This window comes from Salvelinus namaycush, chromosome 8, assembly GCF_016432855.1.
Source record: "Salvelinus namaycush isolate Seneca chromosome 8, SaNama_1.0, whole genome shotgun sequence".
Lineage (NCBI taxonomy): Eukaryota > Metazoa > Chordata > Actinopteri > Salmoniformes > Salmonidae > Salvelinus > Salvelinus namaycush.
This window is the reverse complement of record NC_052314.1, coordinates 59,552,102-59,572,846: the sequence shown is the minus strand read 5'-3', so window position 1 is coordinate 59,572,846 and position 20,745 is coordinate 59,552,102. Positions and strand designations below refer to the sequence as shown.

Sequence of the window (20,745 nt, the reverse complement as noted above, 5' to 3'; positions counted from 1 at the left end):
TCGCAACCAACTGCCAGGAGCATACACCACCACCTACTGTACTGGAATGTGAGGCCCGTTACGACCTATCTATACCACTATATTATCTTAACTAACCCTGAATTTATAATAAAATAATTCCCTACAAACCTTCCTACTTCCATCACCGCCACCCAAAATGGGACCGCAGTGGAGAAGGTGAAAAGCTTCAAGTTCCACCCACACAGACAGCGTGGTGAAGAACACACAACAGGGTTGGGCTCAATTTGAATTTAAGTCAGTCAATTCAGGAAGGGATTTGAATTTTAAAAAAATATATATATATATATGTTCTTTTGACAAATAGATTCTCCTTTTCAGTGTATGGAAAATAGATGCCGTTTTTTCAATCATTGAATTGGAATTTCAGTTTACTTCCTGAAATTAATGTCTTCAATTCAAATTGAGCCCAACCCAGGTGTACATTGTACAATCACTTAGTGACAGAGAGCCTCAAATATCACATTTATTTGTAAATATCCAGGGGAAATGTATTCCTGTTTCAGTCATGCTTTGGTCATGTTCGTGTGGGTCAAACAAAAACTCCCTAATGATTGGTTGAACCAGAAACATCTGAGAAGTTTAGCCACACGCTACTACTTTTTTCTGCATGGACTGCAGACCGCAAACAAATATTGTACAGAAAAGCATAAAGGTTTAAATAAGAAACTCTTTGCTGTCCATGTAACCGATGTGAAATGGCTAGCTAGTTAGCGGTGGTGCGCGCTAATAGCGTTTCAATTGGTGACGTCACTCGCTTTGAGACCTTGAGGTAGTGGTTCCCCTTGCGCTGCAAGGGCCGCGGCTTTTGTGGAGCGATGCTTCGTGGGTGACTGTTGTTGATGTGTGCAGAGGGTCCCTGGTTCGCGCCCGGGTCGGGGCGAGGGGACGGACTAAAGTTGAACTGTTACATTGATGCTGTTGTTATTGCACAAAACAATATGTGTCATGTAGAATAACTTCTCACTATGGTAACACTTTTTTCTGTAAATGTACAGTGCATTCGGAAAAGTATTCAGACCCCTTCACTTTTTCCACATTTTGTTACGTTACAGCCTTATTTTAAAATGTATGAAAAATATTTTTTAAATCCTCATCAATCTACATGCAATACCCATAATGACAAGCAAAAACAGATTTTTTAAAATTCATGCCAAAAAAAAAACTGAAATACCTTACTTACATTAGTATTCAGACCCTTTGCTATGAGACTCGAAATTGAGCATCAGGTGCATTCTGTTTCCATTGATCATCCTTGAGACATTTCTGCAACTTGACTGGAGTCCACCTGTGGTAAATTCAAATGATTGTACATGATTTGGAAAGGCAAACACCTGTCTATATAAGCAAAAAACAAACCTTGAGGTCGAAGGAATTCTCGATAGAGCTCCGAGACAGGGTTGTATCGAGGCACAGATCTGGGGAAGGGTACCAAAACATTTTTTGCAGCATTGAAGATCCCCAAGAACACAGTGGCCTCCATCATTCTTAAATGGAAGAAGTTTGGAACCACTAAGACTCTTCCTAGAGCTGGCCGCCCGGCAAAACTGAGCAATCGGGGGAGAAGGGCCATGGTCAGGGAGGTGACCAAGAACCTGATGGTCACTCTGACAGAGCTCAAGAGTTCCTCTGTGGAGATGGGAGAACCTTCTCGTACAACCATCTCTGCAGCACTCCACCAATCAGGCCTTCATTGTGGCCAGACGGCACATTACAGCCCGCTCTGAGTTTGCCAGAAGGCACCTAAAGGACTCTCAGACCATGAGAAACAAGATTCGCCGGTCTGATGAAACCAATATTGAACTCTTTGGCCTAAATGCCAAGCTTCATGTCTGGAGGAAACCTGGCACCATCCCTACGATGAAGCATGGTGGTGGCAGCATCATGCTATAGGGATGTTTTTCAGCGGCAGGGACTGGGAGACTAGTCAGGATCGAGAGAAAGATGAACAGAGCAAAGAACATGGAGATCCTTGATGAAAACCTGCTCCACAGAGCGCTCAGGACCTCAGTCTGGGGTGAAAGTTCACCTTCCAACAGGACAATGATCCTAAGCACACAGCCAAGACAACGCAGGTGTGTCTTCCGGACAAGTCTCTGAATGTCCTTGAGTGGCCCAGCCAGAGCCCGGACTTGAACCCAATCGAACATCTCTGGAGAGACCTGAAAATAGCTGTGCAGTGACGCTTCCCATCCAACCTGACAGAGCTTGAGAGGATCTGCAGAGAAGAATGGGACAAACTCTCCAAATACAGGTGTGCCAAGCTTGTAACGGCATACCTAAGACGACTTGAGGCTGTAATCACTGACAAAGGTGCTTTGACAAAGGTGCTTTAAAGCACTGAGTAAAGGGTCTGAATACTTATGTAAATGTGATATTTACTGTTTTTGCTTGTCATTATGGGGTATTGTGTGTAGATTGTTGAGGGGAAAAAATAATTTCATCCATTTTAGAATAAGGCTGTAACGTAACACAATTTGGAAAAAGTCAAGGGATCTGAATACTTTGCAAATGCACTGTAAATAATTTTTTTGTAAATCTAGTACCCTCAACTTGATCAAATTCATTTTAGAACACTTTGGAAAAGGTTCAACATTACACACATCTTCACTACTTCATGTCATGTAAAGGGACATTCACTCTTCAACAGTGAAACATTTTTACAGACACCATCACCATATCATCTACTCTGCCTCATCATACTCATTCTTTCCTCAGTTCACCTCATCCAGTTTCCCACTACATCCTAAACCAACAGAATTAACTACAAACACACTAAATAGTACTACGTATCACTACACACTAAATGTACAAAAATTAAGAACACTTGCTCATTCCATGACAGACTGACCAGGTGAAAGCTATGATCCCTTATTGATGTCACTTGTTAAATCAATTTCAATCAGTGTAGATGAAGAGGAGGAGAAGTAAAAACAAATTAAATTAAAAATATATATTTTTAAGCCTTGAGACAATGTAGACATGGATTGTGTATGTGTGAATGGTCAAGACAAAATATTGAAGTGCCTTTGAACGGGGTATGGTAGTAGGTGCCAGGCGCACATATTTAAGTGTGTCAAGAACTGCAACGCTGCTGGGTTTTTCATGCTCAACAGTTTCCTGTGTGTATCAAGAATGGTCCACCACCCTAAAGACATCCAGCCAACTTGACCCAATTGTGAAAAGCATTGCAGTCCCCTCCAATAGTTTTGACATCTTGTAGAGTCAATGCCCCAAAGAACTGAGGCTTTTCCGGGGGCGCAACACAATAATAGGAAGATGTTCCTAATGTTTTGTACACTCAGTGAACATGGCTTGTGTGCATTTTCTGCTGGAGTATTCTGAGGTAGCTCCTTTCTGAGAACCTCTTCCGGCAGTGCATATAGGCAAACAACCTCTCTCCCGTGTGCATCTTCAGATGCACTCTTCAACTGGTGCTGGTGGGAGAATCTCTTCTCACACTTGGAGAAGCTGTAAGATTTCTCCTGTGTTTACCCTCTGGCGCCTCTTCAGCTTGTACGAGTGGGAGAAAATCACCCGGCACACGTGTAAGCCGACTTCTTTCTCCCCCGTGTGCATCCTCTGGTGGATTTCCACCTGTTTGGGGAAATTTAAGGCTTTCCCACAGAACGGACAAGGGAAGCGCTTTTCTCTGCCACCGGATCTACTAATAGAATTATTACTACTGTCCTTTGTCAATGGGCTTGTGTAGCCATTTAGAGTTGAGGCACTGGCATTTTCTGAGTTCTCATTTAACATAAGGAGAGTGTGAGGAGGATGAAGGCCAGGGAGTGTCTGTGTTGTCACAGGGTCCATGTTCCAGTTGATAGATCCTATAGAAGGCAGGCTGAAGGCAGCACCTGTTAGGGGGTTAACCTGAGGCACCATCAGTCTCTCTGAATCACAACTATAGGAGCAGGACGGAGCATCACTAGCCGAGTCTGTGTCTGTTCTCTCCCGCAGCATACAGACACCTCCCTGTCCCCGCGGACCAAATCTACGCCACACCCTGGTCTCAGCCAATCTGTTGTCATCGAGACTAAGTTTGGTTGTTGTATTATGTTCTACTGTCTGTTTCTGGTCATGGTTAACAGTGTTGTTCCCCAGCCCAGAGTTAAGGGAGCTGTCTCATCCACCGACCTCAACTATGTCGCCTCTGGTCCTGGCTTGCTCGGTGATGTTGTCGCCTGCACCCATCTGGGTCTGGGTTCCAAAATGGCCATCCAGTCTCCTCTGTTAGCCTCCAGCCAACCACCTGCAGGAAGAAGTTACAAAATAGACTTAACAAACATGGTAGAGGTAATTCTAGATATGGAGTTTTGAGTCAATTACCTGGTCAAGTTCATACATTATAATGTGTGTTTTTGTATGTAAACATACAGTAAGTTGCTGTATCTTATATGTAGATCTCCCTTACATTTTAGTCCACTCAGCAGATCAGTGTTCTCTGGTCTGTCTTCTACTGTCTCCTCTTTGACCAGCAGCAGATCCGGCTTCCCATCCTCCATGTCTACTGACTGTAAGAGATAGAGTGAGAGGATGTTGGATCAAGAAATCTGATATGAGTAACCTGCTATGGAGCATCTCGTGATTGGGCAAAGAGGGATTGAGTATCGAGGATCAGATCCCCCACCTGTCTACATATTCTTATTCATTATGATCTAAAAAGTAAAACGGATGCTAGTTCAGCACTCCTACTCCGAGATGCATTGGGGATACAGGCCCTGACCTAATACCATACAGACAGTAGTTCAGTGGGCTCACTTCAGTGAAACTATGTTTGGTCCACTGCTGCTGAGCTGGTTCATCTGTGCTTTCAGGTGGTGGTGTAGTCTGGTTGTCCTCCATGGCCATGGTCGCCTCAGGGTTCCCCAGACCCTCCTCACACCCCTCCACCTTAATCAACAGCACCTCTGGACCCTTCTCCTCCTGGAAGAGAGAGGTGATACAGATTACACAGACATACAGGTACTTCAACATGGAGTGTTTACCCATCCCCACTACATTTGAGTCCTATACTGCAGTTACATAATCACTTCATTGTTGTTAAATCCATCACGGTGGACATAAATGTTGTGGCTAAAAATAAGTTAGCTATGATAAGTCAAGTAATCATCAGACAAACCTGACTAAACTATTTTGACGTGTACAGTAGGTGTTTGTTAGTGTGTGTGTGTAAGTATATTTATTACTTTATATTGGTTATAAAGCACTGTCATGTTTATGCAAAATAGGGTGAGATCAGATGTGATGTATAATTATAATAATAAATATAGCTGTAAGCAGCAATTAACAAGGTTCACAGGTAGGACACAGGTAGGACAAGATCAGTTGGATTTAAAAAAAGCAAATATTCTATCATGTAGGAACTATCTCTGGCAGTACAATTTTGATTGAGACATGTTGATTGATGTTGAAAGTTCTGTTCAAGATCAAACATTTGTGACCAACTATATTCATTGGGTTTGTCTCGTCGAACGCATACTACTGCTGCTGCAGTCAGCCAACAATGATTTGCAATTTGTTGAAATTGCTGCTGGCCTGCTGCTGCCTGTGCACGAGCTGAGCGCCTGCTGCTGACGTCACTCACAATGCACTTTTGCAGCCAGGCACGTGTGTTGTGACAGAGAAAATCGTTTTTGTGTCATTTAGAGGGAAAATGTGTGTATTTTAGCGTTTGAGTCAATTTTCAAAAGTTGCTAAAAGTTCTGAATACATTTTTAAAAGTAGCTAAATTTGTTGCTAGGTGCTGTTTGAAAAAAAAGTAGCTAAATCTAGCAACAAAATTGCTAAATTGGCATCACTGCTGCCAGATATATTAGAGAAAAGAGGAGATAGGAATCCCATTGGTCAATGGATGTAGGGACGTATTACGTCCCGCCCAGCAGATTGTCGACCAATCACGTTCACGTTGTTATGCTGCGTCGTGCAGTTGCTAAGCTATTCGTCACGCAATCCCTTCTTAGTCAGCGAATGATTCGAGAAACCTTTATTTTTATTTTTTCACTCTGAAATCTCATTATAATGATTCAGGAAGATGTTATTTATTCTTGTTATTCACTAGGGATAATGTCTTAAGATAATTAAATTCAATAAAAAATATGTGTCGTTTTGGTATAGAACTTTGGAATTTTTGTTTGTGTATAAAGTATTTGGCAACAAGAATTTAAAAAAATCCCAATCATTTCAATGGTCTTGTTATCATTGCAATAGTAACATATTATATCCTTTATGTCAAAAACATGGGTAGTGTTCATAATTGTAAATAAGTATTCTGCAAGGTTTTCCCCAAATTCTGACACAAATTTACATTCAAAGAACAAGTGAGTCATACAATTGCTCTAGAATTTTTATTTTATTTTAATAATTTTATTGATATTTTTTGTATGTTTTAGTATTTTCTTTTTAATACCTGTTTTGTTTTGTTAGACATGTTTGATGTAGCAATGTAAGTTGTTGATTTTTGTATTATGAATAAAAATGAATGAATCGACAAACCTGCCTATTTCCTTACGTAATGTCACGATTCCAAAGCTATACGATATTACAGAGAACAAGTTAAGTATCTAACATCTTGGAAAATATTTGTAATGTTGTACTAATTGTTGATGAAATTCATGCTAATGTTGGGTTCTTCTGTGGATTTTATATGGCGGTTGGCAACCAACTTTAAGGTGCCTTACAAGAGACATGGAAGCTCTAAATCCTACCCAATAGTCTTGTCTCCTTAAGGAAACGAAATACATAATTAAATACTACATCCCCTGAAGATTTCCACAGCAGTTCACTTAATCTTGGCTCTTCAACCGATATACAATATAAAAACTATATAATCCACTTTAGAATAAGGCTGTAACAAAATGTGGAAAAGTCAAGGGGTCTGAATACTTCCCGAATGCACTGTATATACAAACGTATTTGGACACCCCTTCAAATTAGTGGATTCGGCTTTTTCCGTTGGTGTGTAAAATTGAGCACACCGCCATGCAATCTCCATAGACAAACATACTTTCCTAATGTTGCCTAATGAAACATTGATCTCAAATCCAAAATGCTGGAGTATAGAACCAAATTAAAAGTTTTAGCTTCACTGTCCAAATAAGTGTGAGTGTAAATCAGTATAAATACAGCCAACTTTGAGTGTGTGACTTGTGTGGCTGAGTAAGTCAATAATTGAGTGACAATGTTTGCAACAGCCATGGAAGATTAATAACAATAATACACATAACAGATATGATGAAAGTTGGGAGGAGAGCATGAAAAAAATATCTGATTAAGGGCAACTCCTACCTACTACCCAGTGCCCATTGTGGACACTCCTATGTCTCATAATGATACTTCTTGGTGGGAACGGTCTGGTGCTGCTTCACATATTTCTCCTTTGCGAAGCGCGTCCCACACGTGGGCAGGCATATGGCTTGTCGGCGTCCGTAATGCTCGGCCTCACACGTTGTCACCCAATGACACCTAAGGTAGAAGCAGGAGCCACCACTATCAGGTGGTTAGTCTTTGAGCTCCCTCCTTGACTTCTAGCTATTGTTTGGGTGTTAGGATTGTGGGCTGAACTACACACTAGGTACCACGCGTTAGACGAGACCCTTAAGGAGAAGACAAACTTGCTGAAAGACTACCACCAGGGGGGGTCTGCCACCAGTCTCTGTGAAGGCTGAAGCCCAGGGTGACCTGCTCTGTTCATCATGGATACTGTGTTGTTTGTATCATAGAGATAGACCCTCCTGTTCCTATCAGCCCCAGGCCTTGCTCCAACCCTGCACTAAGACTGTGGCGAGTAACACCGGATATCAGCAGGTCCTCATGGACTGCAGACTGTGTAAACACAAATTGTACAGAAGAGCATATAAAGGTTTATATAAGTCTTTGCTGACATATTACAAAACGTTAACCACAGTCAGTCGAGTTTATTATTATATATTTTTTCCATATGTGTCGTTTCAAGAATGAAGTATAATGTTTTGGCTCGACTGAGATAAAAGTCCACACAGAGTCAATTTTGTATTTAATTTAGACAAAATGGTCATACAATCACATAACATGAAGTACAGTACTTTTATTGAACAAACTGATACGTGACACTATGATAATACTACCTTTTCTGTAAATCTGGTACCCTCGCTTTGAAATAATTCATTTTAGAATACTTTGGAAAAGGTTCAACATTATTTTACACACAGCTTCACTACTTCATGTCAAGTAAACATGAATTAAGGCACTATCATTATCTCATTATAAAACACCAGTATCAACCTAAAGGGACATAGTTGTCATATCATCATACTCATTCTTTCCTCAGTTCACCTCATCCAGTTCCCTACAATATCCAAATCCACCAGAATGAACTACAAATTAACTAGTAACTAGTAACTACATATCACTCTATACATGGGCAGTGTGCGTTTCCTGAGGTAGCTCCCCTCTGAGAACCTCATGTTAGTTGATTTGATACTATGCAAAATGTCTTAGTTAATTTGATACTATGCAAACATGTAAGTTGATTTGATTACTTGACACTTAAATGGTTTGACAATTCAAAGGTGTGGTCCCACACTTAAAATTATTGAAGACCTTGGCCTGTATCCACAAAGGGTCAGAGTAGGAGTGCTGATTGAGGATCAATAGTCTTATTCATTATGATTTAAAAGGCAAATCTGGTCCTAGATCAGCACTTATAGGGGGATGCCCAAGACGCAAAGAGTTGGTCACTCTTACACTACCGTTCATAAGTTTGGGGTCACTTAGAAATGTCCTTGTTTTTTTAAAAGAAAAGCTAATTTTTTGTCCATTAAAATAACATAAAATTGATCAGAAATACAGTGCAGACATTGTTAATGTTGTAAATGACGATTGAAGCTGGAAACGGCTGATTTTTTATGGAATATCTACATAGGCGTACAGAGGACCATTATCAGCAACCATCACTCCTGTGTTCCAATGGCACGTTGCGTTAGCTAATCCAAGTTTATCATTTTAAAAGGCTAATTGATCATTAGGAAACCCAATTATGTTGGCAAAGCTGACAACTGTTGTAGTGATTAAAGAAGCAATAAAACTGGCCTTTAGACTAATTGAGTATCTGGAGCATCAGCATTTGTGGGTTCGATTACAGGATCAAAACGTCCAGAAACAAAGAACTTTCTTCTGAAACTTCTTCTGAAACAGTCTATTCTTGTCCTGAGAAATGAAGGCTATTCCATGCGAGAAATTGCCAAGAAACTGAAGATCTCTTACAACACTGTGTACTACTCCCTTCACAGAACAGCACAAATTGGCTCTAACCAGAATAGAAAGAGGAGGGGGAGGCCCCGGTGCACAACTGAGCAAGAGGACAAGTACATTAGTGTCTAGTTTGAGAAACAGATGCCTCACAAGTCCTCAACTGGCAGCTTCATTAAATAGTACCTGCAAAACACCAGTCTCAATGTCAATAGTGAAGAGGTGACTCTGAGATGCTGGCCTTCTAGGCAGAGTTGCAAAGAAAAAGCCATATCTCAGACTGGCCAATAAAAATAAAAGATTAAGATGGGCAAAAGAACACAGACACCGGACAGGGGAACTCTGGGTCAAAAGATCCCTGCGTTAACAGTAGTTGCCAGGGCTCTGTGTAAAGCAGGAGATTGAGGGATAATCCTTGTTGACCAGTAGGCGCCACTCGAACTCTCTGTCTCCAACAGATGCTGTGTGATTGGATACTTCAAACAAATAATCTGCCCCCAAGCAAATCCCATAGTGACACATTGAAACCAGTGTTAGCAATAGAACCACACGCACGTCTAAACAACAAAACTGCAAAGTGTCTTTAGGTAAAAATAAAGTAGTTGAATGAAAGTAATAAAAAGGAATTTGTGAATATCATTTAGCCTACACAGTACAAACACGATATATAAGACACTTAATGTCTGGATGCAATATCCTATCCAGGAATATTCAACACTGAAATCTGTTACTCTCGTTATTCCAAATGATATTTTCTGCTGACAACAATGAAAATTAATCTGTCTTTAATGCTTGATCTAAACATCAGAAGCTATCGAGTGGAATGGTTACTTTCTATGTTATAGAGTGTAATGGTTTTTCTGCTGGTGTATCCTGAGGTAGCTCTTCTCTGAGAACCTCTTCCCGCTGTGCATACAGGCGAACAGCCTCACGCCCGTGTGGACCATCTTCAGGTGGTGCTGGCGGGAGAACTTCTTCTCACACTGGGGGCAGCTTTAGGGTTTTCCCCCTGTGTGGACCCTCTAAAATCCATTTTGGGAAAGTGGGGGGTGACAATACACGAAAAACAAATATAGATCAATTAAAACCATCCCACTTCTTCAGTCACTCACAGTCCAATCCAAATCAAATCCCTACACAGGTCCAGAGGCCTGTGAGGGCGGTACCTTCATGTACAGGATTCCTTGTACATCCTTAGCTACAGATTGTTACACCAGATGTGATTCATCCGAATACTTTTGGTATCCATTAATGGGTGTTACAGGATAGGTACTGTTTGGTGTAGCACAGATCCTTTTCTTCGTCCTCAATTCGTGGAAACAGGAGCCCCATAAAATGTCTGTGTCCAGTTGCAAGGGGTTCGTTTGAATTGAGATAAATGCTGTTATTAAAATAAATACTTTTTCTGCTCCACGAAGTATCCAACAATGTGTACGCCGCCATCTTGTCTATTTCAAGTCTTCTCTCATTGATTGAGACACCTGTCATGTCTCGACACACAAAAGAAAATCGAAATAAGCCCACTTCTTGTGACTCTCACTGACGCCACTTCAAATGCATCTCCCAGGTTCCATTGGTCCAAAACCTCCACTCCAATCAAAAACCAGTCTAAGAGTTTCCTATTGTCCACCACAACTTTACTTCTCATTTCCTTTCTTTTTCGCCAGTGAAACCCACTCATTCTCACTGTCATCTTCACTCGCCAGCAGTTTAAAAAAAACATCAGTTTCCGCCATTGTGTCAGTCATCTCTTCCCGTTTCCACCTACCTCCACTTACTCTGAAGAGAATGTATCTTATTGGTTTGCGTCATACCTCAAAGGGTGCGGTTAAATGTTAAAGGTATACTTGCTGTTCTTTGAAATACGGTACTTCTTATGACATTACACATCAGATATCCTATGATCAGTATCTTTCAAACTGAGAGCAGACTTGTTTAGAAATTAGTGTTAGCTAGAACAGAATAGAAAATAATGACTACATCACCTCCAGTAAGGTAAATATTAAACTCTTCTAGTTCTAGCCTAGGTTTACAATTTCTCTAAAAACAAGGTATTTACTAGCCTGTTTCAAATGACAAGTTAACAAAAGGGTTAATGAAGGGTAAGTGGTTGATTACCTTCTTACTATAACATGTCAGCTAAAGAATGGTTCTCAGATATCCCCTGTGTACATCAAGCCACACTGCTACGATTTCTCCCCATTGTGGACACTCCTATGTCTGATTAGGTTAGTCAGGAAGGAGAAGCTCTTGTAACATAGTTTGCACTTGAAGGGCTTCTCCTTGGTATGAACGGTCTGGTGCATCTTCACATAGTACGCTTCAGCGAAGCACTTCCCACACGTGGGGCAGGCATACGGCTTGTTGGCGTCAGTCCTAACGCTCGGCCCCCCACGTTGTGACCCAATGACACCAGAGAAGGTAGAAGCAGGAGTATTTGAGCTCCGTCCTTGACCTCTAGCCATTGTTTGGGTGTTGTTGGGATTGTCTGCTGTGTTATAGGCTAGGTAACTCTCGTGGTGAACGCCCATTCTGACCTTGTCTGTATTCATGGGGTTACCATGAGGTAGCTGAGGAAGGCTAGACCCAGGTCCAGGCTTTCTATGAACGCCGTCACCAGGCATTAGACGAGATCCTGAAGGAGAAGACAGACTTCCTGATAGACTACCACCAGGGGGGTCTCCCACCACTCTCTGTGATGGCTGAAGTGCAGGGTGACCTGCTCTGTTCATAATGGATACTGTGGTGTTTGTATCATAGGAACAGGAGGGTCTATCTCTATCAGCCCCAAGCCCTGGTCCATCCCTGCACTGAGACTGTGAAGAGAAGGGTCTGGGCTGCAGACTGGATCCTTGGTCTCTTGGATGACCACCAGGACTGAGATTATTCAATCCACCTGTCCACTGGTTGTGTTCTGTGTAGTGGTGGAGTCTCTCTCCTTCGTGGTTCGGTCCCGGTTCCGACTCGGGAAGTAAGAGCGAAGGCTCCTGATCCAGGGTTCTGATCCGGTGCCAGGGTTTGTGACCAGCTGTTTCAGAGGTCCAGTCTCTCCCACCAGCAACACTGGATATCAGCAGGTCCTCATGGACTGCAGACTGTAAACACAACATTCAGAGAAGAGCATATAAAGATGTATATAAGAAAGTCTTTACTGTACACACGGAAACATGACATGATATTATAAAATGCAAACCATAGTCAAGCCCATCTCTAACACTGTGATTTAAGTAAACTACATGACCAAAAGTATTTGGACACCTGCTCATCAAACATCTCATTCCGAAATCATGGGCATTAATATGGAGTTGGTCCCCCATTTGCAGCTATAACAGCCTTCACTCTCCTGGGAAGGCATTCCACTCGATGTTGGAACATTGCTGCGGGGACTTGCTTCCATCCAGCCACAAGAGCATTAGTGAGGTCGGGCACTGATGTTGGGCGATTAGGCCTGGCTCAAAGTCGGCGTTCCAATTCATCCCAAAGGTGCATATGTATTCAGACCCTTTACTCAGTACTTTGTTGAAGCACCTTTGGTAGCTATTAGAGCCTTGAGTCTTCTTGGGAATGAAGCTATAAGCTTGGCACACCTGTAACTTGGGGAGTTTCTCCCATTCTTCTCTGCAGATCCTCTCAAGCTCTGTCAGGTTGGATGGGGAGCGTCACTGCACAGCTATTTTCAAGTCTCTTCAGAGATGTTCGATGGGGTTCAAGTCTGGGCTCTGGATGGGCCACTCAAGGACATTCAAAGACATGTCCCGAAGCCACTCCTGCGTTGTCTTGGCTGTGTGCTTAGGGTCGTTGTCCTGTTGGAAGGTGAACCTTTGCCCCATGCTGAGGTCCTGAGCACTCTGGAGCAGGTTTTCATCAAGGATCTCTCTGTACTCTGCTTCGTTCATATTTCCCTCGATTCTGACTAGTCTTCCAGTCCCTGCTGCTGAAAAACATCCCCACAGCATGATGCTGCCACCAATCAACGAGTCTCCATGGTGATGGATAAACTTTACATCAACAGGCAATTGTATCGGGACTCTAGAGTAACTCCCTGGCTATGATTAATTAAATGTTCAAATCTGAGTTTGTGTTGTAGTGTATCATGACAACTTCAACTATAACGAATACATGCTTTATTGATCTCCACTTGACAAGGAAAGGGTTGCATATAGCTCAGGTTAATGTATGTAGCCTTCCTAACAAAATACATGAGGTTTTTAACTTGGTCAACATAAATAATATTCCTATTTTGGCTCTGACCGAAATGCATTTAAATGCATCTGTAAATTATGTGTAAATTAACATTCATTGATATAGTCATCATCATATACCTTTTAAGAGGAGGGATGACCTTAATGTATGTCAAGTAGAGGCACTGTGGGCTCAAGTACATCTGCCTCACCAGGCAGCCATCTTGGAAGGATGTGTGCATAAACCTCCTAGCTCTAAGGTGTCCTATCTGGATGACTTATGCACTGGGTTTGACTAAGCCACAAATAGCAACAGAGATGTATTTATCTTGGGTGATTTTAATATAAATTGGAAGGATCATAATAATTAGAATAGAACTAAATTGATGAGATATGTGGTTTGAAACAAATGGTTTAATGATACAACTAGATCATCAACTAAGTTGGGTCATCGTTCAGACACATGCATTGATCTGATTTTCTGTAATATGCCATTGCAATGTTTAAAAGCCAGGTCAATGCCAGTGGGCTGGACAGACCATAATATTGTGACCATAACCATGAACACCAAGGTTCCAAAGAAACCCCCTTGGATTGTGGTACAGAGAAATGGTAAAACATTTCAACATGAGCTATTTCAAAATGATTTGGCTGCTGTACCTTGGGAGCTGATTTAAATGATTTAAATCATGCTACAGAATGTTTTATTGATTTGCTCACTGAGGTAATGGACCATGCCCCAGTAAGAAAGAGAGGCTGTTGGGGCTCGTCTATCTCCATGGATTGAAGATGAACTGGGTGAGGCTTTTTCTCAAAGAAATATGGCAAAGGTCTTAGCAGCCAAATCAGAACTAGAAATTGATGAACAGAATTATAGAACATTACATAATTATGGAGTTAAATTGAATCGTAAGAAAAAAGCGTTGTTTTACAAAAATGCTTTTATTAATTGTAAAAATGATTCTAAAAAGGTATGGAATACAGTTAAGGGCCTACTTGGTACATCTATCTCATCATGCCCAGCTAGTGTGGAGGTTGGCGGGAGAACAATAACAAAACCAGCTGATATTGCCAATCATTTTGCAGATTTTTTTACAAAGAAAATTAATTTACTGAGCAATAATGTAAACATACATTCTTCCAAACAAGCTATTGTCCAATGGATTGATGATCATATTATGAGCAACAAGACCTGCTCTTTTAGTCTACAAATGGTGTCAGTAGAGGTGTTGTTAAACCTATTGAAGTCATTACCTGATGGTAAATCTACAGGTTATGATCTTTTGGACAATTTGTTTACTTCGCTATGCTGCTCCCCAGATTGCAGCTCCACTGAAATATATATTTATTTGGTCACTGGAAAAGGGGATGTTTGCAAATGTATGGAAGCATGCGAAACTGTGTCCTATTCCGAAAGACAGAAAAGAACCCATTACTCCTGCCAATAGTCGACCAATAAGTCTACTCCCTTCACTCAGTAAGATATTGGAGGGTATTGTGAGTACGTAGACAAATATGGGAGTACATGGAAAATAAGGATCTGATTACAGCCCATCAGCATGCTTATCACAAAAACATTCCACTACCACTGCATTGGTTGACATGACTGACCAGTGGCTCAATGCTGTGGATAATGGCAGGTTTGTGGGTGTACTATTTTTAGATTTTAGTGCAGCATTTGATTTAGTGGATCATTAAATAATTTTGACAAAATTAATGCATTATGATTTTAAGGAGGTAGCATTGACTTGGGTACAGTCATATCTAACTGACAGGAAACAGTCCACCTCTATCAATGGTTCATTTTCTTCGCCTCATGCTTTAAACTGTGGAATACCGCAGGTCAGTTGCCTTGGGCCACTTCTTTAATATATACCAACGACCTTCCTTATGCCTTATCTGTAACTCAAGCTACTATATTTGCAGATGATACTACAATTTATACAGCAAGACAATCAGTTCAACAGGTACAGCAGGCTTTACAAGGAGATTTGGAGAATATCAGGGAGTGGGTTTGCCGGAACAGACTTGTTTTAAACACCAAGAAAACCAAAGTTATGTTGGTCTGTTCCCCTAAGAAAAGGCCAAAACAGCATGGGATACAATTAAGTATGGGGGGAGTACAAATTGAGGAAGTGGCAGAAACCAAACTACTGGGAGTGCAGCTAGACAACTGCTTATCATGGTCACCTCAAACAACTCATCTATGTCCAAAACAAATCAAAACAGCATGCATGATCAGAAGGATAGCTAAGTATTTACCAGGAAAGATTCTTAAGCAAATAACACAAGCATTAATTGAGAGTCAGGTGAACTACTGTTCTGTGGTCTGGGGAAATGCATCAGAAAGTGAAATTAGGAGGCTGCAGATTGCACAGAACAAAGCAGCAAGGATTGTTTTAAGGTGGGGATATGGTTCTTTTGTTGTAGTCATGCGCATTGCTCTTGGTTGGTCATCAATCAACAAGATAATTGAAAAAAAACATGCTTATTTTATTTCATAATATACACCATTTAAAACGTGCAAACTCTATTCACAACGGTATTCAGTTGGTAAGAGAGACATTCAGTAAATACTAGGAATAGATTGTTATCTAGACAGAAAAGAGAAGGCAAAAGAACATTTCGATTTAGAGCAATAAAGAAATAGAAAATTTAACTGAGCAAACCAGAAACCTCTCAATATATACATTTAAACAATACTTTAAAACCATTTAAATATAATACATAGAAATGTTGTGTTGGACTATAGTAGATGAAGAATCAATATATTTTTAGATTGAGTATTTATCGGGTCAATATGTTAGTGTATTATGTCTGTTTGTGACAGTGTGTTTATATGTGAAAATGTGTTCGTATTCTAAATTGTATTTTAATGTTTAAGGACTCTTGGAAGATTAGTCCAAATGAGGACTAAAATAGATCCAAATAAAAATCAAAAAAATTAAAAACCATGCTTCACCGTAGGGATGGTGCCAGGTTTACTCCAGACATGAAGCTTAGCATTCAGGCCAAATAGTTCAATCTTGGTTTTATCCAAGAGTCCTTTAAGTAACTTTTGGCAAACTCCAAGCGGGCTGTCATTTGCCTTTTACTGAGGAGTAGCTTCCATCTGACCACTCTATCATAAAGGCCTAATTGGTGGAGTGCTGCAAAGATGGTTGTCCTTCTGGAAGGTTCTCCCATCTCCACAGAGGAACTCTGGAGCTCTGTCAGTGACCATCAAGTTCTTGGTCACCTCCCTGACCAAGGCCCTTCTCCCCGGATTGCTCAGTTTGGCCGGGCAGCCAGCTCTAGGAAGAGGCTTGATGGTTCCAAACTTCTTCCATTTAAGAAAATGTTTTGGTACCCTTCCCCAGATCTGTGCCTCGACACAATCCTGTCTCTGAGCTCTACGGACAATTCCTTTGACCTCATGGCTTGGTTTTTGCTCTGACATGCACTGTCAACTGTGGGACCTTATATAGACAGGTGTGTGCCTTTCCAAATCATGTCCAATCAACTGAATTTACCATAGGTGGACTCCAATCAAGTTGTAGAAACATCAAGGACGATCAATGGAAACAGGATGCAGCTGAGCTCAATTTTGAGTCTCATAGCAAAGGGTCTGAGTACTTATGCAAATAAAGTATTTGTATTTTATCTTTAATAAATTAGCAAACATTTCTAAAAACCTGTTTTTGCTTTGTCATTATGGGGTATTGTGTGTAGATTGATGAAGACATTTTAAAAAAAAATCTATTTTAGAATAAGAGAAAGTGTCTGAATACTTTCTGAATGCACTGTATAGTGTACCTAACAATATGGAGCAATTGGAGTGAATTATAAAAAATGTCCATGTGTTGATTTAAGAATTAAGTATAATGTTTTGGTTCGACTGAGATAAGGGGCACTCAGTCCCCACAATGTTACAAAAAGTCAGTCACCACCACCAGAGTCAGTTTTGTATTTCATTTCAACAACATGGGCATACACTCACCAAACATAAAGTACAGTACTTTTATTACGCAAAACGATACATGTGACAAGTAGAATAACTTCATGACCTTTTCCTAAATCTGGTAGACTCGCTTTGATCAAATACATTTTAGAAGACTTTGGAAAAGGTTCAACATCACATTACACACATCTTTACTACTTCATGACAAGTAAACATGAATTAAGGCACTATCATTATTTCACTATAAAATACCAATATCAACCTAAAGGGACAAGGTTGTCCCTTTTCATCAGTGAAGCATTTTTACAGACACCACCATCACACCAACCACCACCATATCATCTACTCTGCCTCATCATACTCATTCTTTCCTCAGTTCACCTCACCCAGCTCCTTATACATCCACAACCAAAATAATTAACTACAAACAAACTAGCTAGTACTACATTACATGTTACAATACTCTATACATGGGCCGTGTGCATTTTCTGCTGGTGTATCTTGAGGTAGCTCCTCTCTGAGAACCTCTTCCCGCAGTGTGTACAGGCGAACGGCCCCTCTCCCGTGTGGATCTTCAGGTGTATCTTCAAGCGGTGCTGGTGGGAGAACTGTTTCTGACACTGGGGGCAGCTGTATGGTTTCTCCCCTGTGTGGACTCTCTGGTGCCTCTTCAGGCTAGACAAATGGGAGAAGCTGTCCCGGCACAAGTGGCAGCTGAACGGTTTCTCCCCCGTGTGCATCCTCTGGTGGATCTTCACCTGATTGGGGAAACTGAAGGCTTTCCCACAGAACGAACACATGAAGCGCTTCTCTTTGGCGATGCCACCTTTACTGATTCCGTCTCTACTACTGTCACGTGTCAATGGGCTTGTGTAGCCATTTAGTGTTGAGGCACTGGCATTGTCTGTGGTCTGGTTTAACATTAGAGGAGTGTGAGGAGGATGAAGGCCAGGGAGTGTCTGTGTTGTCACAGGATCCATGTTCCAGTTGATAGATCTTATAGAAGGCAGGCTTAAGGCAGCACCTGTTAGGGTGTTAACCTGAGGCGCCATCAGTCTCTCTGAATAAGAACTATAGGAGCAGGACGGAGCATCACTAGCCGAGTCTATGTCTATTCTCTCCAGCCGCATACGGTCACCTCCCTGTCCCCGCAGACCAAATCTACGCCTCGCCCTGGTCTCAGCCAGACTGTTGTCATGGATACTAAATTCAGATGTTGTTTTGTGTTCGACTGTCTGTTTCTGGTTGTGTTTAACAGTGTTGTTCCCCAGCCCAGAGTTGAGGACGCTGTCCCATCCACTGACCTTCACTATGTCACCTCTGGTCCTGGCCTGCTCAGTGATGTTGTCCCCTGGGCCCTTGGCTGCACCAGTCTGGGTCTGGGAATCCATGACGTCTCCCCAGTCTCCTCTGTTAGCCTCCAGCCAACCACCTGCAGGAAGAGGTTAGAAAATAGACAGAAAAAATATGTCATAAAACTCTATATATTGAGATTTTTTTTGTCAATTACCTGGTCAAGTTCATACATTATAAACGTGTGTGTTTTGTTTGTAAACATAAGTTGCATTGATTACATTTTATGAATGAAGAAAAATAAGAACAAATAATAGCCAGGCACATCACTATTCCCATAGAAGATCTATTACTGTAACAGTGACGTGCATTCAGGGTAGGCAGTGCCTTGTCATCTTCATTTGGGAAAATGCCTGGTCATCTTCCCAAATGTGTAGTGATCTGGTACAAAATGCCCAAATAGGCCAGGGAGAAAGGCAGCCTCGCTGTGTCCCTTTTTCCCACGCTTCAAACTCCAAACTCAATGCAAGGCATTGACATGACTTGCACGTCTGTTTTTCTACCTTATACTGCCAGCTAACGGACACCAAAAGGCAGGCAGAGAGCTTCGCTGCCTTTCATGTGTCAATATGTCCCATTAATTTTCATTGCACTCAAATAATAAATACGTATTGGCATGAAAAAAGTAATGGGTTAGGCAGGAGTATAGACAGAGCTCGCTCCTACCTGTGGACGTCACACGTCATCTGCCAGGCGGTTATGTTCGTTTTACTGCTAGCTAAAGTAAGCTGATCAGAATGACTAACACTTTGCATCTGAAACAGTTTTCAAAGTTGGATTTTCTTGCGAAACAAGGGATGGAAGATCAACACCTGAGCTTAGGGACCTACATCAAAGGAAGTGACAGAAAATAACACAATCTTTTCAATCTGAGTGGTATCAACGGAAAGACTGGCTCTGACTGTGGCAGCGAAGCTAGCAGCCGACTCTACTGCTTCTCCTGCCTGCTGTTATCCGCCAGCGACAGCATGTGGACAAGAGCCGGTTACTGCAACTTCCAACAACTTGCCTATAGCACTCAACAAGCATGAGAAATCTCTCACATCCAAAGCCAGATACTGTAGCTCTTAAGACATTTGGCAGCTCACGGATAGATCTGGCATTGAATAAACAACGGAGATTGAATATCAACATGCACAAAGTTTTAGAATGGGTGGCCAGTAATAAACGGTTCCTGAACATCTCTAAAACTAAGAGCATTGTATTGGGTACAATCATTCCGTAAATTCTAGTGTGTGGTGTGGCTGTTGAGCATGTTGAGGAGACTAAATTACTTGGTTTTTCCTTTGATTGTAAACTCCCATTTTTTTCAACCGTTTGCTAAGAGCTGGCAGCAAGCTGATATGTCTGCTGTTAGAACCAGTAAAGGCAGCTTTACCACTCTTGGGTAGCGTAATTACTTTGGCTTTCCTACAGGCACGAGGACAAAGACTTTCCTCTAGGCTCAGATTAAAGATGTGGCTATAGGGTCAGCTAACCATCCTCAGTAGCTTTCTATCTAAGCTGACCAGAAACCATTTTTCCACCTCTGATAGCACTGGAACAGCAGCTACAAGACTTTGATAGTTTCTATGAGCAATTCGAGCTGAAAGGCAATGAACTGGGCCTGGCAGAAAGCGGAACTCGTCGTAAACAGACGATCAGTGTAGAGAGGGGGCAAATCTATTACAGTATACTGGACAATATCAATGTTCAGACGAGAGCCATGTTTGACCACTTTGGTGAACTTAATTTCCTTGGTTTAGTGTTATCCTTTATATTTCTCAACTCTCAATTATGAGCTCAATAGCAACTATTTTACAAATATATTTTATATGCCTTTGAGATATGGAGCGAGGAAAATGTGCATTAGCCGTTGCGAGTGCATAGGCCTCGTCGGACGGTTGGCTACAACCGGGACCTTTAATGTACTTTTAGATTCATACATGGCTACTATGAGTGGGTATTATGTTTAGAGTTAGTGATCTAGCTAATGTGTTGCGTTTCCACATACTCAGGTGATGAATTATCCCCAAATATATT

At 41.4% G+C, this 20,745-nt stretch overlaps 3 protein-coding genes across 4 annotated transcripts in view; all 3 read right to left on the bottom strand.

The window, feature by feature from the left end:
• The window catches only part of LOC120052984 (oocyte zinc finger protein XlCOF7.1-like), a 164,375-nt gene that overhangs the window by 56,260 nt on the left and 87,370 nt on the right, over positions 1–20,745 (bottom strand). The window lies entirely within an intron of this gene.
• Positions 1–20,745, bottom strand: part of LOC120052911 (sal-like protein 4) — a 74,589-nt gene that overhangs the window by 22,278 nt on the left and 31,566 nt on the right. The gene's annotated exons all lie outside the window — the stretch shown is intronic.
• Positions 9,497–20,745, bottom strand: part of LOC120052918 (neurotrophin receptor-interacting factor homolog) — a 30,723-nt gene continuing 19,474 nt past the window's right edge. The window contains exons 6-7 of one of the 2 annotated variants that reach the window (XM_039000148.1): positions 18,675–18,802; positions 9,497–12,344 (exon numbers count right to left, since the gene is read on the bottom strand). In XM_039000148.1, coding sequence (XP_038856076.1) covers positions 11,436–12,344; positions 18,675–18,802 — 1,037 coding nt within the window. In that variant the 3' untranslated portion in view covers positions 9,497–11,435. Of the gene's footprint in view, positions 12,345–17,370; positions 18,803–20,745 lie in introns of those variants that run through there. The other variant, XM_039000149.1, reaches the window with a different exon arrangement.